Source organism: Varanus komodoensis, unplaced genomic scaffold (genome assembly GCF_004798865.1).
Source record: "Varanus komodoensis strain SLA01 unplaced genomic scaffold, ASM479886v1 scaffold92, whole genome shotgun sequence".
NCBI classification, from domain to species: domain Eukaryota; kingdom Metazoa; phylum Chordata; class Lepidosauria; order Squamata; family Varanidae; genus Varanus; species Varanus komodoensis.
The window spans coordinates 1,606,722-1,634,526 of record NW_025336624.1 but is presented as its reverse complement, the minus strand read 5'-3'; the positions used below and the strand labels follow the sequence as shown (position 1 = coordinate 1,634,526).

Sequence of the window (27,805 nt, the reverse complement as noted above, 5' to 3'; positions counted from 1 at the left end):
AAAGCCAGCTATTTAAATTGGGCTCAGAAACACACAGATATCCAATGCAGATGGTAAAGTATTTGGTGCCATATGAGCAAACCACCTAGCACCTACCAATATTTAGATAGCTGCAGTCTGAGCACCTGAAGTTTCTGAACAGGCAAAAACCTGCTTTCATGGTGGCCCCAAAGAGAACATATCATAATAGTTCAGCCTGGATGTCACCAAAGCATGGGTAAGAGAGAGAAGATCCTTCCTTGCAGCTGGTGTATCAAGTAGAAAGGATTCCTGGGAACCATCGCTTCCTGAGCTTCCCTAGTTAGTACCAAGTCTAGAAATATTCCCAGGTTGTATACATGTCCCAATTAAGACTTAGCTTGTTTGCCCTCATCCATTCCAAAACTGCTGCAGTCATTCAACAACCTCCCTAGGATCAACAAATGGAAAGGAGATACAGTGGTGAGTGCTATCTGCATATTGAAGGCACTTCAGTGTAGAGTTTAGATGCTAGACCCTAACCTCAAGCCCTGAATGACTTCCTCCAGCAGTTTCATGTAGGCTTTGAAAAGCAAAGGAAACAGGATGGAATCTTGTGGTATCCCATAGGCCAATAGCCATGGGTGGAGCAAAAACCCTGCCCCCTTCATTCAAGGAGGACCAGAGCCACCATAAGCCTTCTGAGCTCAAACAATCTAGAGGAATGCAAAGGCCGATGGCACCAAAAGCTGAGAAAAGGTTCAGGAGAACTAACAGGGCTACACAGCTACCTCTCTACCCCACCATCCTTTCATCATCCCTACGTAATTCACACTTCAGTTTAAAATATTTTCCAGTTGTTAAAAATCAGAATTACTTTGTTGGGGAGAAGTTCATGGCATTAACACGTTTACCTTTGTTCGGGCATTTGAAACTTTGATTCTTCCATATTTGCCTGATACAAACATACCACTGAGCTGTTTTCCCTCTCACCTGTGTAACACAAATACTCGTTCCTGAGCCAGGTTACTTTTGAGCTTCTGAGCAGTTAGGACAGCCAGATCTCTCAGTAAGTTCAAGTTGCTCTGAAAGAGAAGTAGATAATGAGAGAAAAGATACCACTATTCTGTTCCCCTGTTTAATTGAGATTGAGCCACCAGGGAATCCTCAGAAAGGTTAAGACTGAAATCTGTCACTGAGGGTCACAGTCAGGATGCAACAGCATTAGAATCCAAAGGTGCTCAGGCCCTACTGAGCATGTCCAGATTCTAATTCCCATGGGATACTTAGTTTGAGAAGCAGAGTTCTTTAACCTGCTAGCCAGTCAGAAGAGGGTAACAAGCACTGGAATCATAATTCCACCATTACTTTTCAGGCCCTTCCTGGCTCTGATTGGCTGGCAACCATCCTGAAAACAGTTTGCAGCCATGGCCAGCAAGTCAGACCTACTCAACTACTTCTATCGAACTGTCTTCCACAACTGTGGTTTCCCACTTCTTTTACTGCCCACTGCATTCTTACAGGCTGCTCATTGGGGTTTGACTGCAGCTGCTCGTGCAAAACCTTCAGTTAAAGCTGGCTGGAGATCTCCCCGCTGCCACTGGGAAAGGAAACTCTGGGCTCTTCATGACAGCATATCTGGTACTAGCTGTACCTTCTGAAGTTGCTTCAGAGAGTTCTGTAGCCTTTTTACAGCTTCCACATGCTCTTCTGGGCCATTCCTAAAATGAAAGAGGAAACCATAAGCCACCGGAGAGAACTGTTGCAATACCTGAGGGAGTACAAGCTTAAATAGTAGCAAGGTGGAGGTATGGAAAGTGAAAATAACTTGTGTTATGCAGAAACACAAAAGCAAGCAACAATGGCAATAGTTGTATGATCTGGGAACGGTAGCCTTTGTATTTAATATGTAACTGTTTGAAAAGCTTTTATTAACTGTCCTGACTTCAGCCTGAGGCAGGCCATATACAGAGGTAATCTGTCCAACCTACCTAAATAAAAATTAACTTGTATGGCTGAATATTTCTAGCTTTCAGAAACACCAGCAGCCACATAGCAAACCTATGGCTGCTTGACAGCACCTAGCATCCACAGCTCTTCTTCAGAAAATTGCTCCAACCTCATGGCTGGGAATCTTTAAGAGACCTCCTCTCCTGCCTGGCAGCAGGCAGGAGAGGAGACTGGCACCACAAGATACATCACGCCCTTCCTGTGCCCTGGCCTCCCCCCTGCTGCTCCAGAGGGCTGAAACGGGCTAAGTGCTTTACAGAGTGGGAGAGACGCGGAGGTGACCTTCGCCTCCACGCTCCTCTCACCTTGCCTTGGAGGAACTCAGTGGGTTTTAAACAGCCCTCTGAACTTTGTGTAGACCCTTTAATTCTCTAGGATAGAAAAATAGGAGTACTTGCTTAAGCAGTGACGTCATGGCCTTCTCAGTGGCATAGCTTCGCTCCAGAGCTTTCAGCACTCGGTTCCCAGCAAGGAAAACTAGGTTGATCTTGTTCTTTTTCCCCTTTTCAGTGCCTAAGAGTTTAATTACCTTCAGAACAAACATACATTATTCTGAGTGGGAAATGTTTAGATCCTGCAAGGTAATGTGTTCCATTTGGAACTCTCTTGTCCCTTCTGTCCACAAGGAAGAAGCATGTGCCACAAACAGACAGAACTTGCCCTTGCACAAAGCACAGCGGTAGATTGCACAGTATGCCTGTGCTCAGACCTAAAGAGATTCGATCTGCAAAAGCTTCAGAGCAGAGACTGCAGGTCCACCCACCTGCCAGCTTTGGGCGCCTCACCTGTAGGTCACTGAGGTTGGAGACATGTGTGCCACAGCACATATTGGCATCAATGCCCTCAATGCTTATTATCCGGACCGGACCAGTGTGATCATCTGGCAGGCCACGGCTCCTCACCTGCAGTACAAAGCCTGGTTAGAAAAGAGTACATTGCATCTCCTCCTTTCTCTGCTTCAGCCCAGACTCTACTTACCAGCTTGATGTCAGGGTCATCCACCTCCAGCTCTTTCACCACCACAGGGATGTGCGCTCGGATTTTCTCATTCACACTCTGCTCAAGGGCCGCCACCTGTTCTGCTGTCATGGCAGTGGTGTCCAGCTCAATAGTGCTTCGTTGGCGACCCAGCTCCCTGTAGAGGGTGGAAGGGGTTGGATGTCTGTTCCCCCTTCCCTAAATGGCTTGGGACCAGGATACCTGAAGGAATGTCTTTTTCCCTATATGCCCTCCCACCCCTTAAGATCTGCAGCAGAGGCCCTGCTCCTGGAACCCTCCTTGAAGGAGATTAGGAGACAGAATACCTGGAGGAGGGCTTCCTTCGCGGTGGCACCCCAGCTATGGAATGCACTCCCCAGAGAGGTCCACCTGGTGCCAATGTTATATGCTTTCCGATGATGGGTCAAGACCCAGTATTTTAAAGTTTAAATTTTAATTATGTTTTTATTCCAGTCATGGGTTATTAGTGTTATTAGTATTGTTATTGTTTGAGTTATTTGTATGATATTTGTATAACGTGCTATTTACTGACTGATTGCTGTAAGTCGTCCAGAGATGTGTAGTTACTGGATGGGTTAGAAATACCCAAATAAATAAATAAATTCTGCCATAGTATTTTATGTGACAGGAACAAGTTCCTTCTTCCCAGTGCTCTTAGGAGACTTTGAAAGATACTGCCTTAAGATGTTGATTAATAATATGGTTATTTGGTATTGTTAATAAAGACAGTGGTGATCTGTACAGCTTCTTGCTAGCCTGCCCTCTCTGAGGACCCCTACTTTCTGCTAAGGATTTAAACCCCCTCGCAGTCTGTCCCATTCAGATGTTCAGACTACAAACAAGCAAAGATGGAGGGACTATGCAGAGTTGTGCCCAACTCACCATGATGTTGTCTTGAATCCAAACATCAGATCTGCAAGTGCTGTGATAAGATGCTGTCCTGAGAGAAACAATTACAAAATGACTTGGTTCCCCCTGACCTTCTTATTTAAAGTGCACTTGCTTTAATGCTCCAATCAAAGAAATAGTGGTCACCAGCATATCACCTGAATGCTGCTGCATGTGGTCATACCGCCGATCCCAGTTCAGCACTACTTGTACTGTGCTCCCAGGTTCAAGGGGTGTCTGGATGAAATGCAGAGCATCTGGGCCTTGTCGAATGACTCTAAGCACTGGGATGTCATTAATGAGTCCCTGGTCATCAGGCTGGAGAAGAGAGGTTAAAATCATTGCCCCAACTTCTGAGAAATATTGTGTACACAGTATCAATTCCCCATTAATTCTCAACAGGTGGGGCCTACTAGACAAAGTATATGACAATGCTGATTTATTATTAATTACATACAGATTGTGGGCAGATTGCTGTATTAATTCCCCAGAGCACCTAAATATGATACCAACTTTTCCCACAGAGAAAGCGCAATCCTACACGTTTATGCAGAAACAGGACCCACTGTATCCGTTTATCACTGCAACCTAAAATAAAAGCAGCAAATGTAACATCTGAATTTAAGAACAAACTAGAAATTGTGTATTCCTAAAAACTACACAGAATCATAGAATTGGAAGGGGCCTCTAAAGCCACCAAGACCAACTCTGTTCAATGCAGGACCACAAGTTAAAGCATCCAGACAAACGGCCGTCCAACTGCCTCTTGAATGCCTCCAGTGTGAGAACTCACAACCATCACAATTGGTTCCATTGCCGTAAGAGTCAGAAAGTTTCTCCTGATCTCCCACTTTGATCTCCAGCCAAAATCTGGCTTCCTGTAATCTGAGTCTGTTATTCTGTGTCCTACATTTGGGATGATTAGGAAGAGATTCTGGCCCTCCTCTGTGTGACAGTCGAAATTTCCAGTATTTGAAAAGTGGTATCATACCGTCACTCCGTCTTCTCTTCTCAAGGGCAAACAGACCCAGTTCTCCTCAAAGGGCTTTGTTTCCAGTACCCTGAACTTCTGAACATTTTCTATCTTGTCTCCTTCCTGAAGTGCAATTCCCAGAATGGGATGCAGTACTCAAGATGGGACCTAACAAGTACTGCATAGAGGGGAACTAGTATTTCACATGATCTGGAAGCTGTACTTCTATTAATGCAGCCCAATATAGTGTTCACTTTTTTTGCAGCCACATTACTTTTTGGGCTCATATTCAGCTTGTGAGTTAAAACAATTGCAAGATCCTTCTCATTTGTAGTATCCCCTGCACCTTGTAGCATTTGGCTCCCTTTTCTTAAGTTTAGAACTTGGCATTTGTCCCTGCTGAATTTTATTCTGTTGCTTGTAGCCGGTACTCCAGCTCATTAAGATCACTTTCAATTGTGCTTCTGTCTTCCAATTTAATGTCATCTGCAAATTTTATCAGCATTCCTTGCTCTTGCTCATCTTCTTGCTCAGCATTAATAAAAATGCTGAAGAGCATGGACCTAGGACTGAACCCTATGGTACCTCTCCCCAGTCTGAGAAAGTGCCACTGGGACTTTGAGTTTGATTCTGTAGCCAAATGTGGATCCACCCGATGCTTGTTCCATCTAGCCCATTTTTCCAGTTCTTGTAAGGTGCAACCCATCCCTTGCTAGCAATCCATCTTCCAAGTAGTGTAGTCTGGTCCCAGAATCTGAATCTCTCATATGTTGGCACTAGCTCCATAGTCAGACATTCATTTGAAGTATTTTTCTTTTCCTTTCTATTCCTCTTCCATGAACTGGGAGGATGGATGAGAAAACTATCTGGGCCTCAAGGATATTGAGATACTTTTCCAGAGCTTCAAAGTCTGATATGATTTCCTTTTAGCTCCATTTGGCAGTACCATTTGTTCCCACATGGATTAAAAGAAATCCATGGATCAATTCAAGTCCAATCCTATTCCTGCAAAAGTCCTACAACTCCCAGAATTTCCTAGCCAACTATGTAGGCCTTTTTCCTGTCTTAAAATGCATAGGACTGCACTCTTACTGTGCAACTGAACTCTGTCATTCAGGAGATTTGCAAGGGTTTCAGACATTAATTCCATATGTAACTGCCCTGTGTTTTCCAGATGCATCTTCAGTCTTTTTTTCTCACCACAAACTATCTGATAATGAGGAAAAGGTTAAAGAGCTGCACAATGCATTATGACTGATAGCACTAGAAACCATTTATCAGGAAGCATAGAGTCATAGAACAGTAGAGCTGGAAGGGACCAGAAGGTCATCAGGTTCAACCTCCTGCTATTGCAAGACACTAAGTATAGAAAGCACTTCTACTTAAAAAAAAAAAAAAAGAATGCAACAGTAAATCCCAAATAATGTATTACGCAAGATACCATGTTCCACAGTCCCAAAAACTGATTCTGTTCTAATTCTAAGAACAGTTACTAGTACCTGCCCTCCTCCCTCTGGGAAAAGGATTGTGTCTTCCAAGATGACATAGAATCCACACAGAGTATGCTTCTTTCCACCAGTTTCTGTGGATAATTCTGCCGGGCAGCAGGAAACCACTTGTGTACTAAACTGGGGTAAAAAGAAAGGGGAATATCTAATAAAGATCTGGAGGTCTTCAGAACAAACAGAAAGTAAAGATCTAAGTCAGAGACCAGCATACGGGGTGGAACCCAGTATTTATCATGTTTTTAACAACAGTCTTCAGAACAAATTATTGGGTTTTTGCATGAGTTCTGTCATCTTTAGAGTTGTAGTCAATGCTCTCAGAATGGTAATTACTGATTAATATAGCACAGTTTAATAAAAATACCACCAATTTATGCACAATAAAACAAGCATTACTTCATATCCATTTAGAATAAAACAAATAAAATAATGCAACAGTAAAAACCTATATCCAATTAAATTCCAAATGCCTGGCAGAATATTCTCACTGGTCCTCAAAATAAGGAAGAATGTGCATAGGCTTTCTGAGTAATTCTATTCCACAGTTACAGTCCCAACAGCAATGGCTCTGCTTTTAATAGAACGGTTTTTCCCCTTCCTCATCTCACCCTTTTTAACCTTTTTATTCTGCAACAGAAAGGTAACAACAGCAGACAAACAAAAGAATCATCATCAACAAAATGCCTGTCCGGCTGTTGCCCTAGCTTCTTTTTCCTCTTTGGTTGACATAAGTTGTGCTTGCGACTGGATGTACAGGTGATTTTATTGTATTATACAAAAAGCTGTAAGCATAACTTGCACTGCACTGAATGAAACTGTTCTCTAAAACACAGCAAATGCCAGCTACTGAGCAGCGGGATACACACCCAAGGACATACATCTGTCTATAGCAGTACTCCCTTCATTTAGTCCCCGTGATTTGCTATGCACTGCACAAAACACAATTTCAGCACCAGGTAGTTTCTAATGGCAGCTAGTCTGGGCAGAAAAACCTAGTGTGGGTTTCGCATAGCCCCTCCCACCTGCAGCGATGCAAGCTGACCCAGACCATAATAATCAGCACAGGCCACCTGTCCCCCCCTTACCTGCTGCAGCCAGCTGTCCCTCTGACACATGAACGCCATGAAGCAAGAATCAGGGGCCAACCAAGCCGTGCTCGGTTCTCCCTTCCTCTTCCGCTTCCTGCGCGGTTCACCGAGCAGGCGAGGCCGAAGGGCCCTCCTGCCGCCCCCTACTGACAACAGGGCGAGCTCTGCAATTCATAGCCTGCCGGCTAGGCTGCAGGCCCGTGGGACGTTTCAGAGAGCAGCAGACACCGCCGGAGAAATCGCTCGCAGTCTCATTCTCCCTTCAAGACAAGAAGGTGAGAGATTTGCAAGTAATTCTCCGGTTCGTTGACTCGCAGGTAAATAAAGCGATTGTTGGTGTGCAGGGAGCTATATTATCGTTCGGCCGAGCGAGTGATCCGCTAAGGAGAAGAGCGGATTCCTCGAACAAAGACTACAACAAGAAATTATACTTCCATAAGCGGAGTGCACTTTAACCAATTACAAACATATACATTTGATCCTAATAATGCAAAGGTGTAGTTACATATTGCAATATAACGGAAACTTCTCATTCTTGCCCTCTTACCTTTTATCTCGGGGGAGAGACACAGTCTCCCGGTTATTACTTGGGAGACTCACTCGGCGGTGACAGCCAGGTCACGTCGCTTCCTAGAAGCTATAGAGGGAGGGTTTTTCACACAGAGGGTCCGAGAGGCGACGAGGGAGGGACACATCCTAGACTTGGTCTTGACCAGTAGGGAGGAGCTGATAGATGAAGTACAGATTAGGGGAGCTCTGGATGCAAGTGATCACTCCATCCTTTGCTTTGAGATCAGGGGACTGGGGACGTGCAGCAGGTCGAGCACTAGAAGCTGGGACTTCAAGAGGGCCAACTTTGGCCAACTGAAGGCCAGACTGGGGAAAGTCTCCTGGGATAGGTTACTGGAAGGTAAACAAGTTGAGGAGGGTTGGATGGCACTCAAAAGGGAGGTTTTGGAGGCACAAGCCTTGACGATACCTCTAGTCAGTAAGGTGGGGAGGCGGAGGAGAGTGCCACCATGGATGCGAATGGAGGTGGTTAGAGGGATTAGACGAAAGAGGAACCTCCGTAGGAAATGGGTACTGGGGGAAATAGACAAAAGGGTATACCAGGGGGAGGAGGCCCGTTGCCGAAGGATTCTTCACAAGGCTAAGGCTGATTACAAGCTGAGACTTGCCAAGAATATCAAGAGCAACGAAAAGGGCTTCTTTCAGCATGTAAATAGGAAAAGGAAGGGGAGACAAGTGGTGGGACCACTAAATAAGGAGGAAGGAGATCCAGTGACTGATATGAGGGAACAGGCACAGATGCTAAATGACTATTTTGCCTCTGTGTTCTCCCCAAAGCAGGACGGGGGAGATTTGCATAGGAGATTAGATGAGGCCGGGGACTTATGGGCACAGATTAGAGTCACCCCCCTTGAAGTCGAGGGGCTCCTCAGGGCATTGGACTTTACAAAGGCGCCAGGCCCTGACGGGTTACACCCGAGAGTACTTAGAGAGTTGGCAGGGGTTCTCTCACGCCCGCTGGCCTCCATTTTTGAGACCTCGTGGAGAACGGGTGAAGTTCCAGAGGACTGGAGGGTGGCATCAGTGGTCCCAATTTTCAGAAAGGATAGTAGAAAGGACATGGGGAATTATAGACAGGTTAGCCTTACGTCCATTGTAGGAAAAACAATGGAAAGGCTCATAATAGAGATCTAGTGATGCTAGATAGGGAAGGGATGCTGACAGCCACACAACACGGCTTCCACAAAAACAGGTCCTGCCAGACAAACCTTGTGGAATTCTACGACAAGGTTTCGAGATGGCTAGATGGAGGGGATGCAGTGGATGTGGTATACCTGGATTTCAGCAAGGCCTTTGACAAAGTGCCCCATGATATCCTGTTGGAGAAACTGAGGAGTTTTGGGATACACCACAGCACTGTCTGGTGGATTAGGGCATGGCTGACTGACTGAAAGCAGAAGGTAACCATTAGTGGGGAATCATCGGGATGGCGGCCAGTGACAAGCCGGGTCCCCCAGGGCTCTGTCCTCATCCGATCCTGTTTAATCTTTTCATTAACAACATGGAAGAAGGGGTGAACAGTCTGCTGATCAAATTCACAAATGACACTAAAACTGGAGCAGTGGCCACAACTGAGGAGCAGGTACTCCAGATCCAAAGGATCTGTACAGACAGTGGGCAGGAGGCAACAGGATGGCATTCAATGTGGATAAGTGCAAGGTCTTGAACTTGGGGCATAGGAATAGCTGTCATAAGTACAGGTTAGGGGACAAGTGGCTGGAGAGCGGCACTTGTGAAAGGGACCTCGGGGTACTGGTTGACTGCAGGCTAAACATGAGTCAGCAGTGTGATGCGGTGGTCAAGAGGGCGAATGCCAGCCTTGGTTGCATAGCCAGAAGTGTGGCTTCTAGATCAAGAGAGGTATTACTACCACTCTACACGACTCTGGTGCGCCCGCAACTGGAGTATTGTGTTCAGTTTTGGGCCCCTCATTACAGAAAGGATATAGCTAGGTTGGAGTCAGTGCAACGTAGGGCCACAAGGTTGGTGGCTGGTTTGCAGGGGATGCCGTATGAGGTGAGACTGAGGGAACTGGGTCTCTTCAGCCTGGAGGAGACTCAGAGGGGATATGTTGGCGACATACAGGTATGTGAGGGGATGTCACATGGAGGTGGTAGAGACCTGTTCTCCCCTGCAGAGGAAGGCAGGACGCGCTCCAATGGAGCAAAGCTCAGGGAGCCAAGGTTCCTTTTGGATTCCAGGAAGCACTTCCTGACAGTCAGGACCCTGAGGGTGTGGAATGGGCTTTCACAGGAGGTCGTTGAGGCCCCATCGGTGCGGGTGTTCAAGGATAGGCTGAACTTCCACATGGTGGGCATGTTGTGAGCGGAACCGGCTGGTGCCGGAGGTCAGACTAGATGGCCCAGGAGGCCCCTTCTGACTCGCTCTGTTTCTATGTTTCTATGAAATGATGCCTGATATGGGAAATCTAAAACTTTCTGCCAGCACTTCTCCAAATTTTTCTAAGCTTTCTGTTTAACGCTTGTAGCTGTCTCAGGCACTTGCTTTTCCTCCTCCACACTATCTAGGTTTTACGGTAGGGGATAATTCTGTGGAAACTTTCAGACAAGCTTCTAAATGTACTAACATGTTTTGATTCCTAAAATTACTTTCATTCCACTGTTCTTCTACTAGAAATAGTCCCCTTTTGAAGTAGTTCCTTCTTCCTCTACTATGAAGGCCCCTCGTGTGTATTGGTGCATGGTGCAGACCCCATACTCAGCTCTTGCAGGGCTGTTGTAGTGGGGGTAAGATTGAGAGCAGCAGGAGGAGAATGATGTAAGCCACTTGGAGTTCATTGTAGGGAAAAAGAAAATAGTTTTTTATTATAAATCAAATAAATAAAATGTTTAAACATTTTCTCTGACACCACAACCTGGGACACCCAAAATCCAGAAAGAAGGTAAATACTTCTTTAAAGGAAGTGTTTACCTTCTGATGGGTTAAATCATGGGTCCTCAAACTATGGCCCGCAGGCCAGATCCGGCCCGCCATGCCCATTTATCTGGCCCGACTCAGAGGTTTTGGACTCACCGCACCTGTGCCTGCACCCGCCACCACTGCCTGCCTTGCCGATCTCCGGGCGAGCAAGCCGCTGCCTCACCGCGCACCCCCACACACCCCTGCCTCGCTGTGCGCACCTGCCCTCGCCTTGCCTCTCCACGTGTGCCCACCGCCTCCACCCCCTCGCCAGCCCACGCCCACCATCGGCACCACCTTGCCAGCCAGCATCCACCACCAGCACCTTTCATCTGACCCCCTGTTTAAAAAGTTTGAGGACCTCTGGGATAAATGGTCTTCTCTGCACAAATTCAATTTATTGAATTAGCTATGGGTATGGGAATCTTCCAAACTACTAAGTTTCCCAACTCTACAATCTTTAGGAATAGGATCTAAATTCTTACAAAATAGAGCTGTAGTGGTTTTGTTTTCAAAAATTAGTCACCACCAGACTGTTTTTAAAAAGTCATCTTTTTATCATATATTTTCTTTGCAAATTGCTGGGACTTAAAAGTCCCACCACAGAGCATGTATGACAATAATCCTATAGTGAATATTCAGTACTTGCTATATCAGCATAGTTAAGTGTATGAGGGGTAACTCCAACAGTTAATTGCAGGAAGTGAGTTTTGTGTTCTGACTGGCAGAGTACACCTTTGAGCTTGGGAAAGTTCAAAAAGACTAACTTGGTGATCCCACGTTAGGGATGCATTGGGATTGTTTCTAGCATGCACTGGGTTTTGTTCTGAGGTCTTTAAATCTCCTTCAGCAGTGAGGGCATATTGCCAAGAATCTTGAATTATATTTTATGGGTGTGATGCAAAGGTGGGGACTTTTGACTCACCAACCTCAGCTAGAGGTGGAAGAGACTTTGTGGCCCTTTGCTCACTTTGCAGCTTTCCATTTTGACAATTTTTCCTTCCCTTGCTAGGCTGTTTACTTGCCACACCATTTTTCCAGTTTACATCAAGACCTAACTTATGCACTGCTTCATTTTTTGTATGTATAGCCACTGGATTGTCATTCTCTCCTAAAGTTCAGCCATAGTAGTTAGTAAACCATTATGTTCAGCCAGGAATTTCTTGATTAGATCTAGTTCATTAATGATTAGATCAAATTGTTTATTAAAGAAAATAGAGAATGTGTCCTTAAAAAGGGCCACTCCTGATGAGGCCACAGCCTTCTCTGCAATTGGTGTGTCTGCTTCTGAACTAAGGGAGGCTTGAAGGGCTAGATCCAAGGCCTTGCAGTTACTTCCTTATAACACTGGGGTTAACCCTTCTGGATTTATATCATGAACAATTTCAGAGTTTTCAGCCAAGGCAATTTCTGTTACTAAGAAATAGACCTCTTTGAAGGAGATTGGAAGAGTGACTACCCGGAGAAGGGCCTTCTCTGTGGTGGTGTCCCAGCTATGGAATGGTCACTTCAGAGAGGTGTGCCTGGCGCCGACCCTTTTTTCATTTCAGCGCCAGGCCTACCCCTTTTTATTCTCCCATTATTTTAATTTTAAATATTAGTAGTGTTTTAAGATTGAGTTTATATATTATTATCTGGATGCTGTATCTTATTTATTTATTTTACTGTATTGTCCTGAGATACTGTGAAGAAATAAATAAATTTGGGTCTCTTTCTGTAGCAAATTTAGGGGAATTGTTCCAGGTGAAGTGATCCACAGACCAGTTAGAGTACAAGTGCAGATACTGGATACTGCACTTTCCTGTGCCTTTCTTGGTGCAAAGATTAGGTTTTTGTTTGTTCTGTTTTATTTTATTTTCTCTGTAGTGGGTCAAACATTGGAGGGGAGGAAATCTCCTAGCTCTTACACCCCTCTCTCTGAGGACCATATTAATAAATTCAGTTAATTCACTCAGTTGAAAAGAATTAAAAAGTCAATTAAACTGAATTTAATTAAATCATAAGTGAATGCTATAAAAAGGCACACATACCCAAATCAATGATGTTTTTATCATAATTACTGTCTCACACAGCTATATGGGAAACTTACAGTTGAGGAGAAGGAAGTTTGAGGCTGATTAAATCCTTTGCTGTGCTGAAGCTACTGAAACTTGTGCAGGGGGCAAGAAGTCCTCTGCAAAAATCTTTCTTTCTTTAGAATGGGAAATGGGGATTTCAATTACCATCAGCTGTTGAAAGAGGGAGGGAACTAAAGCATTGATGTTCATTTGCATGATTTAATTTGCAGTATTTTGTGCCTGATAAAACCAGAACTTCTTGTTCTAGCATAGCTCAAGTGTAGACCGTTCGTAATCCACTCAGAGAGTCCTCTTGGACTATTGGCTAATGTGGATTATAAATTCAATTATAAATAAATAAAGGCTCATTAGTGCCAACTTCTGATTGCTATGTGTCATCAAGTTGTCTCCAAGTTATAAGTTACCCTAGCCCTAGCCCTATGAATGGGTTCCCCTCCAAAATGCCCTGGTCTTGTCAGCCCTGCTCATGTCTTGTAAACTCAAGGCTGCGGCTTCCTTTGTGAAATTGATCCATCTTGTATTTGGTCTGCTGCTGCTACTTTCAACTCTCCCTAGCATTATCATCTTCTCCAGTGAGTCTTGCCTTCTCATAATGTGCCCAAAGTACAGCACCCTCAGTTTCATCATTTTTGCTTCTGGCTTGATTTGTTCATCTTTCAGGTACAGGGAATTCGCAAAGCACTCCTCTAGCACCATGTTTTGAATGCATCAATTTGCTTCCTGTCAGTATTTTTCACTGTCCAGCTTTCATACCCATACATGGCAATTGGGACTACAATATGTAGATGATCATGACCTTGGTCTCTGATGATGCATCTTTATACATGATGATGTTTCCTGGTTGCTTCATTGCTGCCCTTCCAAGTCTCAGTCTTCTTTGAATTTCTTGGCCAGTCTCCCTTTGAATTAATGATTGAACCAAAGTATAAACAATCTTTCACAATTTCAGTTTCTTCATTCTTGGCATTAGAGTAATACTTCTGTAATCATGAATTTGTGTTCAGCTGTAGTCCTGCTTTTGTACTTTCTTTTTTCACTTTCATCAGGAGTCATTTCAATTCATTGTTGTTTTTTGCTAGTAATATGGTGTCATCTGCATATCTTGATGTATCTTTCATCACTTTTCCCTCCTTCCTCTGATCCTATCCAATTTATGATGTTTTGAATACAGATTATATAGTCCCATCTTGACACCTTATAGAATACCAATATTTTTCTCCATTTTCCATCCTAACAGTAGCTTCTTGTCTATAGCACAAGTATGCATCCGGAAAATCAAGTTCTGAGACACATCAACCATAGCTTCTCATGATTCATCCAAAGGCTTTGTATTGTTTGACTGGAGCATGGGAAGCAATATGAGCTGAATCCTGTTTTTTCTATAGTGAATTTAAATGGCAAGTCCCTTGCTTATGTACTCTTACCATTTTGCCCACATTTACTAAATTAAGACAGCATAAAATAATCCTTGAAATCTACTGTAAAGCCAGCCTAGGGTCAGGGTTTTGTCACTTAAAAGCATGCTTTCACAGTGCATTTCTACGAATGCCTACTTTTGAGAACCTATTCCTAGGATAAGAAATGGCCTTATAATTGCATCATGGCACTGTGATAGAAAACTAGTTTGTGACTATTGACATAGAACTGCAGGTTTTCTCCTTGATGGGCCTGGTGTGAACTCTGCAATGCTTGGGTTATTCATGTTTGGTTGCTGGGCATGTATCTGGCATGGTATATTTGATGTGGTAAGGAATTCTGTAACTGCAGCAGCCTATATGTACAGGTGATTAGAACAAATCACAACTAGTATTTTGCTATCAGATGTGCTGGTTTAGCAGAGAACACCTCTTAGACTTTCTTCATTTCTTTGTTTACTTTTCTTGTTTTGGTTGCTTGTGGTGCCAGCCAGGGAGAACATACCTTCCTTTCTGAGCCTACCATCACTCAAGACTAATCAAATCACTCTCTGCTGCAAAGACAGATGACACTAACCACCAATGGTGAGGTCACAGTATTTATTGGCAGAGGTTTGAATGGCTTCTTCCCTTTATGTACTATATCCCTAAGGAACAAGATACCCAACAGAGAAAAATTGGGCCCTGGGGAAGGGTGGGAACAGTGGGGATGGAAGGAAGGAAAGAAAGGAAGAGTGGAGTAGCTTACAGAGACTGGGAAGGAAAGCAAAATAGATCCTGGTGGTTTCATGCTGTAGGCCCAGGTTTCATTTATCTAATTAGCGGGAAAGAACTTGTGGCCATTACAGGAGAGAGTCCCAGTCTACAGTTAGCACTAGCACCTTCACACTGTGTCTTGGACCACAGTTATGAAGCATGAAAATTCCCAGGGATGTTGGCACATGTTGCATCCTTTCTCTCTTATCTGTTGCTTCAATCCCAGTAGTGTACCTAGCCAGGAAAAAGAAAATTAAGTGAAGAAGTCTCCATGAAGGCAAAGAAGAAATGGGGAATGCAGCTGAGGGACCATCAGGACAGGCTCTTCAAAGCCAGCTCCACTGCCAAATATTCAGGGCTGGATGGAAATTGTGAAATGTACCCACAAGTGTGGATAGAGGTGCTTGTTAAAATAGGTTGTCCAGTGAGATTCTGTGATTAGATTGGAAATCCAAATGCAGCCAGAACAACAGTTATATGAAACAACAGTTGTGTAAAAATGGCATTTTCAACAGCCATTTCAGAACAGCCAATTCCAATTTCTATGTCTGTTTTCATGCTCCACTTCTTGAAAATGCACTGCCCAAGTCCCATGTCACCAGCTGCCACAAGAAGTTGTGATGACCACCAATCTGGATGGATTTAAAAGAGGATTGGGCAGATTCATGAGGGAGGAGGCCATCAGTGGCTCCTAGCCTTGCTGGCTATGCACTGGCTCCTTTAGCAGAGGTGGTTGCATGCATACACCAGTTGCTGAGAGAGGAGGTCTGCTTGAGGATCCTGTGGGCAGCTGGTTTGCCATTGTGTGTATGGAGTGCTAGATGAGATGGACCTTTGGTCTGATCCAGCATGACTTCTCTTATGTTCTTATATGCCCACCCCATCAAAAATGGAGACCCTTGGGTGGAGTCACACAGTGTGTGGGTGTCATGAAGATTACCTCTGCAGCTGGATTGCAGCAACTTTTCAGATGTCATCCTAAAAGAGAATACAAGAACAGACCAGTAGCTTCACAGGAAGAGCAGCATGTCTATCAAATGCTGCAAAGGGGTTATGAAAGAGTGAATGTTCCTCATATACAGACCTCTGCACATTGTAGAGTAAAGTAACAGTAGGGATAACTCCCATCCCATCTCAACTGGCCACCCTCATTAGCTTTTAAAGGGGGCAGCCAAAGGCAAAAAGAAGCAGGTTGGAGGCAAACTGACAGAGTTAGAAGGTCAGAAGCAGTTAAAAATGGATCTCGCTCAAGTTTCACCTCCTTGGTACTTACATCCAGATCATCCATGGTAGGGGGTGGCCCTTTTGTGGTGACCTTTTGCATAAGCTGGATGGGAACAGAAAGTGGAAATGTGAGGACAGGAGCACTACTCCTTAACACCAAATTCACATCTTCTTTTTGAAAAGAATTTGAAAAGTGGTATCATACATCCCCTCAGTCTTCTATATGTTTTGTAAACATACAGTACAAGCACTGGGATTAGTACTGGGTTTCAACATTTATAATTGGAATTTATAATTTATAATTTACTCCCATAGAAAAACAAAACTGAAAACATTTGTATTTCTTTGCAAAGCTGCAAAAAATAAGCTTGAAAGTATTATGAGTAATAACTGGTGAAATCTCAGAAACCAGAGGCAAAGCAAGCATGGTTTCCAGTGCTTTGCTTAGGTTCTTGCCCTTTTCCATGATTAGAAGTGGCAGACTAACATATGCAAAATATGTTTATGCATATTTGCATGCTATACACATGTTATTGGAAAATGGTCTGTCAGACAGAATTTTGGTTTATTTTTAATGCAGATTATACACAGTCTTTTTTTTGGGGGGGGGGTCATCTAACCAGTATCTTGGGGATAAAATAAGCATTGTGAAACACTACGTACATTGAAAAGATTGTATAAACGACACATGTAATAATTTAAGGCGTGCATAATCATAGCATAATTTTGGTGGTTCCCCCAGTACTTTGAGGTAGTTTTCCCACTATTGCTGCTGTTCAATAAAATTGTGAGGCACATGAACTGGCTGTCTAATCCATATGTCAGTGCAGCGTAGGGCCACAAGGTTGGTGGCCGGTATGCAGGGGATGCCGTATGAGGCAAGACTGTGGGAACTGGGTCTCTTCAGCCTGGAGAAGAGGAGACTCAGAGGGGACATGTTGGCGATACATAGGTATGTGAGGGGATGTTGCACAGAGATGGGTAGAGACCTGTTCTCCCCTGCAGAGGAAGGCAGGACGCACTCCAACGGAGCAAAGCTCAGGGAGCCAAGGTTCCTTTTGGATGCCAGGAAGCACTTCCTGACAGTTGGGACCCCGAGGGTGTGGAATGGGCTTCCCTGGGAGGTGGTTGAGGCCCCATTGGTGAGGGTGTTCAAAGATAGGCTGGACATGCACATGATGGGCATGTCGTGAGTGGACCCGGCTGGAGCTGGGGGTCAGACTAGATGGCCCGGGAGACCCCTTCTGACTCGCTGTTTCTATGTTTCTATATGCCTCTCTGGGTGAATAGGCCTTGCTGAGCCAGCTCTCATGCTGGTCAAGGAAACCAGAGTATGCCAAGGCCAGATTTGCCTCCCCCAAACTTTAGCACTGTTAATACTGACTGGGAGAGCACTTGACGCTCTCCCTTGGCCCCATGGTTGGACTCACCTCTGCATACTGCTCAGCCATGGCTGCCTCCACCTCCTCATCTCCTTCCCAGTCCCGCCAGTTATCAAAGTCCACAAACAGCCATGCTGGCTGCAAGAAAGAAAAACAGTTACATGCTGTTGCTTCCCTCCACCCTCTCCTTCATCCCCCTGGCAGAGTCACATTAAAGGAACCGCTAATAGATGAGCAAATGGACACCTACTAGAGTATCTGTTGCCTTCCACAGACACTCCCCCGAGCTATTTCTCTTTCAAGCTAAGTCCAGAGGGCTCCTAGCCCTTACAGTCAAAAAAACCACTGTGCAACTATTCTGTCTCTCCCTCCTTACACAGTGTTTTCTGTGAAAAGAAAAAAAAGACAGAAGAAAGATGGAGTCCAGTGTTGTGGCCCCTCAGTGGTTTGCATGCAGGTGGTGCAAGTTTAATTGCTGGCATATTCAGGTAGGGCTGGGAATAACCCTGTCTGAAATCCTGTTGTCAGAGAGGCTCCCTTGGATGGATTCAGGTTGATATAGAGCAGCATCTTACATATGTGCTGGTGGAGCACAGGAAGATCATGAGTGGAAGACGTTGTTTGGACTGTCACAAGAAATTCTATGTATGAGGCAGGGGGTGGTACAGTAAAAGCCTAATCTAGAAGCACTGCTTCTGCTGGAGAATTCAGGTTCACCTGGCCCTTCTTCAGCAACTCTCTTCTGACAATTTCCTGGGGGACTCCTGCTCATCCTTTTTGACAAAATTCATGCAAATGACAACTTTTCCACTAACCCTTTTGGTCAAACAGCAAGTGCAAGTCATTCTCATTGTTGTCCCTGGGTGATTTCAGATGATGGGGCCCTACCACTAACTGTTAGAAGGCATTATCCAACCAGTCCATCTTTTCTTCATTAATGGATTTTCCACTGTAAGAAAATGGGTAGAAGTGCTGGCAAAATGTGGGAAGATACTATGTAGATGTTAAATTCCATAAATGATGGAGCGATCATGTGTTAAAAGCCTCATCTGGAAGCACCCTTTTTTCATTTAACATTGGGACTGAACTGGGCAGAGCAGAGCTCTCCACATGCCATTGTTCTTAAAGTTCTGTGGGGAAAAGGGCCTACTTTTACATCTTCCTTGGTGAGACGTGGCCAAGGCTCTTTATCCTTCCACTTGCGCACAAAGAGGGTGATGGATCTGCCCGAGCGCTTGTTCTGGGAATCCTGAAAAAAGATTGTGTTGTGGTAGAAAAATATCAGGCAGAGTTCATTCAGATTAGGGGGTTAATCTAAATTAACAGCCATCTAGAACTGACAGCGTTCCGTGCACTTTGGTGTTTAGTCACGCCGGCCACATGACCACGGAGACTGGCTAGGAAATGGAGATGAGCACCGCCCCCTAGAGTCAGACATGACTGGACTTAACGTCAAGGGGAAACCTTTACCTTTACTTTAAGAACTAACGTGACAAATACAATATGCAAAAATCTTAAATAACTTCCTTCATATTAACAGATTTACAAGACTTCTTTATTAAAATGACCAACAACCAGCTGACTGCCTTTTGGGGGATGGGTGGTCTGCTGCTCTGCAAAGCAACTGCCTTCTCACTTCAGCAACACCATTGCTCTAGAGCAGCGGTTCCCAAACTGTGTTCTGCGGAACGCTAGCATTCTACTAAAACCTCATAGGGGTTCCACAAAAAATCTCAAAAATCAAATTTAAAATGGATTTTAAAACAAAACTACACGAGGCCAACTATTTGATTGTTGGCTGGCCTCCATGCAGCAAACAAGCAAATGCATCATGTCATTTGGCTCCTAGGTCTCTACTGCATAGTGTTGGGAATAATTAAAAGAATTCATTTGGGATATAATTGCTTTATTCATTCATTATATTTAAAATGTTTTCTCTATTTCCAAATCTAGCACTCAGGCAATAGGAGCTGATGGAAGAAGGAAGAACACTGAGGGTTCACAATGCTTAATAAAAATCAGGGATAGAGTTAGGGCTCTGTGGAAAAATATGTCTTCAGAAAGGTTCCATGATCGAAAAAGCTTGGGAACCGCTGCCCTAGAGGAGCACTGCAGGAACTCTCCCTGCTCCTGCCCCGCTCTACGCCAGTGTACAAGCACACCCTCCCATACACCCACCTGTATCCCTTCCCTTGCTGCACATGTGTCCACTTCACACACACCCGTGCACAGGATTTGCACACAATGCCGGGGTCACCTCCCCCTGCAGCCAAGCGCACAGAGGGTATCTGCGTGGACAGGCCGTGCCAGGCACAGAGAGAGCGCATCCTGCTGAAATGGCCTTCCGGTGGGAGCATGTGCGGGCATCTGCCTGGGAAATTTTTCTGCCTGCTTGCAAGGAATGTCTTTGTCAGGCAGCTGTGGCACGGGTGGAGGCAGCAGGCTTGTTGACAGCCCTCAGGAATGCCAGGGACAAGGCAGGGGTGGCAGGGAGGGTGGGAGACCAGGGCTTCCCTGGGTGATCACTCTGATGACAGTGCCCATACACAGCCCGTGTGCTCCTCTTGTGTAAAGCTGTCTTCACCCTAGGGGAGCACTGGCTCTCCAAGTAGAACAAATCGGCATCCACTTAAAAGGGCTCCTCCAGCAAAGGGCAGTGACCAGGCTGGAACGCCAAGCATAGCTACTGTTGCTGGAGATGGCATGGTGCAGGGCCCTGCTGCTGCCATTCCAGAGCTGCAGCTGGGCATCAGGAAGGCAGAGGGCCTTGCACCCTGGGCCAAGGGAAAAGCACAGTAAAACAGCCTACTAAAGTGTGGCTGCAGCAGCCTCAGCCAGAACAGGGCAGTTTTCGTTGCCACTGCAGCTACTCTTGGGGAAAGAGTGTAACTAGCTCCATACATAACAAAGAGCAATTCTGAAGCACGAAAACCTTACAACAAACTGTTGATTATCCATTCAAGGTAACCAAATGTGCCATGCTTCACCGTGTTTGCTGAATTCACACATAATGACAAGCCATTCCTGCCATGGCTTGTCCTTCTGTGTGAACACAGCTTATGTCTGTGGTCTAGCCCCCCCCCCCCCCCCGTGCTTCTTCTGAGTGAGCCTCAGAAAACAGCCACAAGGGATAGAGCCTTCTCAATGGTGCCCACCCCGCATCAGATTTCCTCTGATACCTGCCTGGTGTCAACAGTGTCAACACCTTCCTCATTTTTCAGGCATTTGTCACTACATGAGGATTTAATCTGTTCCTGGATTTTCTTATTGCTGTTTGTTTAAAAATGTTTAGCTATATGTCTGTGTGCATGTGTGCTGTCCGTTTATATGGTTGTATGTAAATTTTTGCACCATATATGATGCATTCTAAAGTTTTCAATCAGTGTAAACTGCTCAGGAACCTTTGACTACTGGGCGATATAGAAATGTAATAAATGAAAATTAAAATACTTTTCATTAATACAGCCTCATAGAGCTTCTGTTTCTGCTAGTGGAAGTGCATTACTCTTGGTAAGTAGATCCATGGGAAGAAGCAAGTGTTGATGTCAGAATATGGTAGGTTTGGCCCTTGCAGTTTCAGTGTCCTGAGATGCTTCCATGGGTCTCCTAGCACTACCAGTATGAAGACATGGTGCAGCTATTCCAACTTTTCCATCTTAATGGATTTTCTGCAGTAAGGAAAAAGATGGAAGAAGTGATAGGAAAACATGGAAGAAGTGGAGGAAAACCTCTCCCACCCTCCCACAATTCTTTGAATCAGGTAGGGTGACAGAGTCATAAAAGCTTTGTCCAGAAGCGCCCCTGGTTACAAGAAAGCACACTCAGAAAGAGTTAAGGAGTCTTCTTGCTGTGATCTACTCTTTTTCTAAGATTTTTCACCAAAGAAAACTCAATGTCCTTCCTCAGGTTGTGACTGCTAAAAAAAACCTGGTCCTCTTTTAGCTGAGCTACTCACCTTTGAATTCACACGTTTATAAAATTGAATCTCATTGTACATTTCTATGCCATCAGCATTCTTACAGCTGCAAAAAAGAAAAACAGTGCACACTTGACTGAAATTCTCTCTTTCCACAGATACTGACTGATTAATAACTTTCCAAATAGTCGACCTGACTGTTGGATTATTATATTGCTTAAATCTTCTTCAGGTAGTCTAAAAGTGTGTAGGAGAGGGAGTAGGACAATCATGTTAGCGTTCACCTCTCTACCACCATTGTTCTTGCCCTCCACAAAGAAAATCAGATTTCAAAATTGCACTGAGAACCCCAAAGGTAATGGAGAATTGTAATGGGAACAGAGTTAGCACATTCATTCCATGCCCGTCTTCTCACTGCATGCTTTTAGAACCTCTGATGAAGAAGTCTCTTGGTGTTAAGGAGTCCATACCTTAATGGCAGAGTTTTCCATTAATCATCAAAGGCTGAATTTTGTGCAAAGATAGTACAAACAGTTGTTGGCCTGTGTGACCAAACTGATATGTACAAATGCAGGACAGATATGTACTGTTAATAAAAGGAATGTGTGAAACTTGATTCTTTGCATGTTCATTCAGAAGGTTTTTTTTTTTTTTTTACAGTATTTGGTGGGACCTCCTCTGTATGAAAGTTCCTTAGTAAAGTTCCTCTGGTTAGCAAGCATTTATTTACCTCCACTATGAATCAATAAAATGATTAATAAAATCAATAAAATATATTTCCTACCCAATTTCCTATATACATAGATAGAGACAAATGATTGCAGAAGTTAACAAGCAGCTTAATGTATTTCATATATGGAAAAGGAGCAAGCACCTCATACAGCAATCTGATGCATGTTTACTTGATAAGTTCTCCTGTGTTTGGGGTGGGGGATAAGTATGGTATATCACATATGGAAAAGCAGAAGCAAGCAAAGTTTACCTTTATATATTAAGATCAATATAAACGGCTTCCCTGACCCTCCTATATGGTTTGAATTAGCCAGACAGTTCTTATACCTGAACACCACCTTGTAATCATCCAGATCCACTTTCACATCCGTGCTGTCCTCTACACAGAACTCAAGGAATACATATCGTGGACGATCATACCACAGGGTCTTGGCTGGTTGCCTTAGGGAACACAGGAAGAACACTTATTGGAATGATCGGAATGGTGAGGGCGTTAGTGACTTTGCCTGGGAAAGTATGGAGCTATGGGCCTGTCAGAACTAAAAAAAAAATTAAAGTAGTTCAAAACTGTTTAAACTGCTGTTGTTTCATATTCAGCAAGTATTTAGAATGCTATGTGTGGGTTTTCCCAATCTTTCAGTGCACCCAGGGACACTGGGCAGGGTCTAAATGGCCACAGGAGAATGTGGAGTCCGGGCTCCAGCCCTGGAAACATGCTGCAGGGTTGGACCTGGGACTTCAGCTCAGAGCACCCTCCCACACCCTCATTGCCCATGCAGAAAGAACCGCGGTGGCTCTGGCTGCAAGGCAAACCTGGGGATGGGCAGTGGGGAGAGCAGGCTTTTCCAGCATGCACAATATCCTGGCAGAACCTCAGCTTCCTCTGCCTCTCCTCATACTCTGGGTGCCACACTTAGATGGCTCAGATTAGTTTTCTGAGTGCTTTACAGGACAAAAGGGGCATGGAGGCAACCATCACTTCTGTGCTGCTCCTGCCCTCCACAGGATGCCTGTAATCCTCCAAGACTAGAGGGCTACAAGCAGCCTCATTAGATTGTAGCTTCATGGTAGTTAGCACCTCAGACTATCAACCCATGACATGGCAGTTGTTAGTAAATGTAGTTTAAAGTTATGTGATGTGAACTAATATTTATGCAGCAGAACAGGGAAAGCAGCTCTAACAGCACCCAATAATAGTCTTGCAAAAAATGTAGGAAGAAAACTAGAGTATAAAGCACTTCAATATCTTGATATCTATATACATTGGGCTATCAGAAACAAACAGCACAAATTTGAACTCTTAATACGAGACTTCATCTGATAGGCTTAAAGAAAATTTGGTGGGATGACTCCCATGACTGGAACTGAACAACTGAAGGATATGCTTCAAGAAGAACAGAAAGGGAAGGTGGGATTGCCTATGTTTCAGGGAGGCATGATACAGTATTTATGGTAGTAGACTTCTCCCAGGTATTTGTTGGGAGAAAAACACATCCCCTCCAAGAGATCCCTGACATGTGTTGTTGATAACTTCCTCCTACATAAAATGAAAGAAGGAACTAGAGGAACAGTTAGTCTTGACTTGATTCTTACAAACAAGGAAGACTTCATGAACAGACCATGCCATGCTTGAATTCCTATTTCTAAAGGAAACAAAAGCCAAACACGTACTCTGGATTTAAGGAAAGATGATTTTAATAAATTCAGAACAATTATAAGTAAAGATCCATGACTCTAATGAGAAAAGGAGTCCAAGATGGGTGGGAGTTTTTAGAAGAGGAAATCCTAAAGGCATGATTACAAACAATTCAAACAAGGAAAAAAGGTAGAAGAACCCAATGTTGCTCCACAAAAACCTTAGAGATGACCTGAAAACAAAAAAGACATGTATAGGAAGTAGAAGGAAGGCCAGGCTACAAAGGTGGAATACAGGCAGGTAGCATGGAATTGCAGAGGCTAGAGGCTAAAGCTAGGAATGAACAAGTTAGTAAGGAATGTTAAAAGCAACGAAAAAGCCTTCTTTACATATATACCCAGTGAAAGATAAAGGAAAGAAATGGTGGTTCAGCTACTCAGTATTAATGGGGACTGGCTCACAAGATCATATTGTGCCAGTCTTCCACCAGCTGCACTGGTTCCCAGTTGAGATCTGGGCCCAATTCAGAGTGCTTGTATTAACTCTTAAAACCCTAAGCTTGGGGCCAGGGTATCTGAAGGAAAGCCTCATCCCACATATAACTACCTGGACCTTAAGATCATCTTTGGGAGCTCCCTCCAATGGAATTGAGGGAGGTGGCAACCAGAAGAAGGGCCTTCTTGGTCATGGCACCTCATTTATGGAACCAGCTCCCCAATGAAGTATGCCTGGTGCCCACTGTTACTTCTTTTGGATGCCAGGTGAAAACCTTTTTATTTTCCAGTTATTTTAATAGTTCAAATGGTTCTACTATGGTATATCAAGTTCAGAATTTTATATCTGTCTAAATATTTGTATTTCAGACCACTGCAGTCCCTGTGTGAGTGTGTGTGTGTGTTTCAACTTATGTTGAACTGATGTTTGTTTTTTATGCTTTTTGATTCTGTTAACCAGAGAGAATTTGGGCCACTAAGCAGTACAGAAATTTTAAAAATAACTAAATAAAATGATAACAGTTGACAATGAAAAGGCAGGAGTGCTCAATTCCGACTTCCGACTTCCAAAAGAAGTTCCATGACTTCCCTTCATGAAGGGGAAGAACATGCTTAAGGAGCAGAATGGCAGTTTATGGTTCAAGATCATCTAATCAGTTTGCATGAGTTCAAATCTCCAGGGCCCGATGGAACTCCACCCTAGAATAATAAAGAAGTTGGCAGAAGAACTCTTAGGACCACTATTTATTCTCTTTGAGAAATCATGAAGGACAGCAGAAGTGCTAGAACTCCCCCTGTCACTTCTGAGTCTTAGATCATCCACTAGAGCAACCAAAGCAGTCTCAGCTCTGTATCCTGCTCTGAAGCCAGTTTCAAATGAGTCCAGAAAATCAGTATCTCTCAGGACTACTTGGAGCTGGAGAAACACTGCCTTCTCAATCACATGACAGAGAGATGGTGTCTGAGACTGTCTAGAGTTCCTAAGGTCCAGGGGGTTCAAATTAGGTTTCTTAAGGAGAGGTCATACAATCGCCTGAAGTCCTAGGAGGAAGGCCAGGAGTCCTTTTCTCTACCAGTTCCCAAGCCCCTCACCAGCCTCACGTGCAGGGTACCAGATGGAGTCTGTGCCCTGTCCAGCAGTGGGCCTGCCTATAAGCCCTAGGAGGAGGTTGCTGGACAGCCAGGCCAGGTGCTTCCCCTTTGCACTGATGGTGTTCTGGTGAGGCATCTTTGTGGCATTTTCATTGGTCTTAACAAATGTATTGTCCAGCTCTGAATTTTTAAGAGTTTTGCTCATGGAGCAGAAAAGCTATGGGTTTTTTTTTTTTTTACATATTTTGGAAAGCCATCTCACAGGGCAGTTGTTGTGGGGATAAGATTCAACGCAGCAGCAGGAGGAGAATGAAATGAGTTTTTTGTAAGAAAAAAGGCAGGGTATAAATCAAATAAATAAATAAATACATCTCAGATCAAGATAGAAAGAAAAGGATTCCTGATACTTGAGGCCAAGCAAAAGTAAGGATTCTGTTTATTCCCTGCAAAAGGCATTCTGAACAAAGCCATAGCTCTCTAAAAGCCACCATCTATGAGCTAAGTAAGCCTGTCCCCACTGTTCTCAAAGGTATAAGAGTTATTTCTGGTTGCTCTAGAGTGAACAGTAATCCAGTGTCACCCAACATGGTGCATAATCTGGGGCTGCAGAGCCCTAGCAAAGAAAATACCTTCGAGTGCTGGTACAAAGACTTGCTGATGTGGTTAAAGTGCAGGGAGGTCAGAAACTCTGAACCACAGAACATATTCTGAGAGAATCCCAGGGATAAGATGGAAAACGTTGGTTATTTTTTAAGAGAACAGTTGTCGGCCCACTTCCAACACTCACCTTACCATGGCTGCTGCAGCCGATCACGTCGCGAAGCCTCCAGCGCTCCCAGCCCGAGCAAACAATTTTGAGACCCTGCTGAGACCCTGCTGGACAGGCGGAGCCAACCCAAGAGCCTCCTCTTCCCAGCTGCCGCTGCCTGTCACCATCCGCCTCTTCCCAGGAGGCTTGAATGCAGAAGCCACGAAACCCAGGACAGTATCTGTAAAAGTATTATACTGAATGGATTCATTTTAACTGATTAGGTCACTTTGGTACAGATACCATACCGTTGAAAAAGGAAATTTTATGGAATCTTTTATAAGTTTGAAAGAATGTTTAGGGTGGTAGCTGTGTTAGTCTGTTGCAGGAAAAACAACGAAGGATCATGCGTGATTCGTTAAAGGGGGACACTGCTAATAGGATAAGCTTGCGCGGGTTAAAACCTCCAGTCCATTAAACTGTATAGCATCTTCAATGTATTGGCCCTTAAAAGCCCACCACAAGACTCATTGCTATTTCATTGGAGATGCTTACAAGCTTTCTGCAAAATAACACACATTTTAGCCAGGGAGTCCTGCAAGTCCAATTCGTTTCAGTACTCCATGATTAATTTCCTCACTGAAATTCGTCCACGAAGTCTTCTACCTTGACCCAACCCGCAGCCACCGACGTCCTACGCTATGCTCACGGGCTATCAAATGTACATCAATTTCTTAATCTTATTGGGTGAACGAAACCCTTACACGTTCTAGAACAAGGGTCATCCACTTCCTATCTACTTCCGTAGATTTACTACAGACTCACTTTGCCCAGTTTCCGGGTTAACTTCGAGCTTTCTTTTTACAGGGGCAAAAGCGCAAAGTGTCTGCATGAAGCTCAGCAGAGTACAAGACTTCTGCTGTCTGCATTCGATTGCATATGATGCGCTTTGCACTGGAGCCCTTGCAGGATAGTTGGACTTGACCGCAATTGTGGCACAGTGGCTTCGTGTTGGAATGTAACTCAGGAGATACGGGTTCTACTCGGAATGACTTTGAACCAGTTAATGAGTCTCAGCCTAACCAACCGGACAGAGTTGTTGTGACGGTAAAATGGACTGCAGAGGGGTTATGTAAGTCGCGATGGATTCCCTTCAAGAGGCACAGGGGCGATATAATTGTAATAAAGAAATAAAGTTCACAACAACCCCGCAATCCAGCGTCATTCACTATAGTCTGTGCTACTGTCCAGATTTCGGGCAGTTTCCCGGCCCCCAACAATGCGGGAGGTGGGGCGCGGCAGAGAAGTTGACCGCGATCGGCGCCCTGAAAGAGCAGTTACCTAGTTGTAGTTCTAGGTTCTCGTGACGGCTTTCTGCCGTTGGCACCGTGCCGGAAGTGACGTCTCGTTCTCGCCGGCACG

The 27,805-nt window shown here is 44.4% G+C and overlaps 1 protein-coding gene across 5 annotated transcripts in view; it reads right to left on the bottom strand.

Moving 5' to 3' along the window:
- LOC123017362 (putative protein PTGES3L) overlaps positions 1 to 27,743 on the bottom strand; it is a 31,470-nt gene extending 3,727 nt beyond the window's left edge. The window contains exons 1-15 of one of the 5 annotated variants that reach the window (XM_044418651.1): positions 26,962 to 27,134; positions 26,423 to 26,624; positions 22,741 to 22,854; positions 21,721 to 21,787; positions 18,916 to 19,014; positions 17,814 to 17,903; positions 16,433 to 16,486; positions 6,328 to 6,456; positions 4,014 to 4,173; positions 3,850 to 3,907; positions 2,947 to 3,103; positions 2,754 to 2,870; positions 2,367 to 2,497; positions 1,613 to 1,679; positions 952 to 1,043 (exon numbers count right to left, since the gene is read on the bottom strand). In XM_044418651.1, the coding sequence (XP_044274586.1) occupies positions 952 to 1,043; positions 1,613 to 1,679; positions 2,367 to 2,497; positions 2,754 to 2,870; positions 2,947 to 3,103; positions 3,850 to 3,907; positions 4,014 to 4,173; positions 6,328 to 6,456; positions 16,433 to 16,486; positions 17,814 to 17,903; positions 18,916 to 19,014; positions 21,721 to 21,787; positions 22,741 to 22,854; positions 26,423 to 26,430 (1,343 nt within the window). In that variant the 5' untranslated portion in view covers positions 26,431 to 26,624; positions 26,962 to 27,134. Of the gene's footprint in view, positions 1 to 951; positions 1,044 to 1,612; positions 1,680 to 2,366; positions 2,498 to 2,753; positions 2,871 to 2,946; positions 3,104 to 3,849; positions 3,908 to 4,013; positions 4,174 to 6,327; positions 6,457 to 7,418; positions 7,563 to 14,989; positions 15,394 to 16,099; positions 16,138 to 16,432; positions 16,487 to 17,813; positions 17,904 to 18,915; positions 19,015 to 21,720; positions 21,788 to 22,740; positions 22,855 to 26,422; positions 26,625 to 26,938; positions 27,143 to 27,724 lie in introns of those variants that run through there. The other 4 variants (XM_044418646.1, XM_044418649.1, XM_044418648.1 and 1 more) reach the window with 4 other exon arrangements.
- Between the last annotated feature and the right edge of the window lie 62 nt (positions 27,744 to 27,805).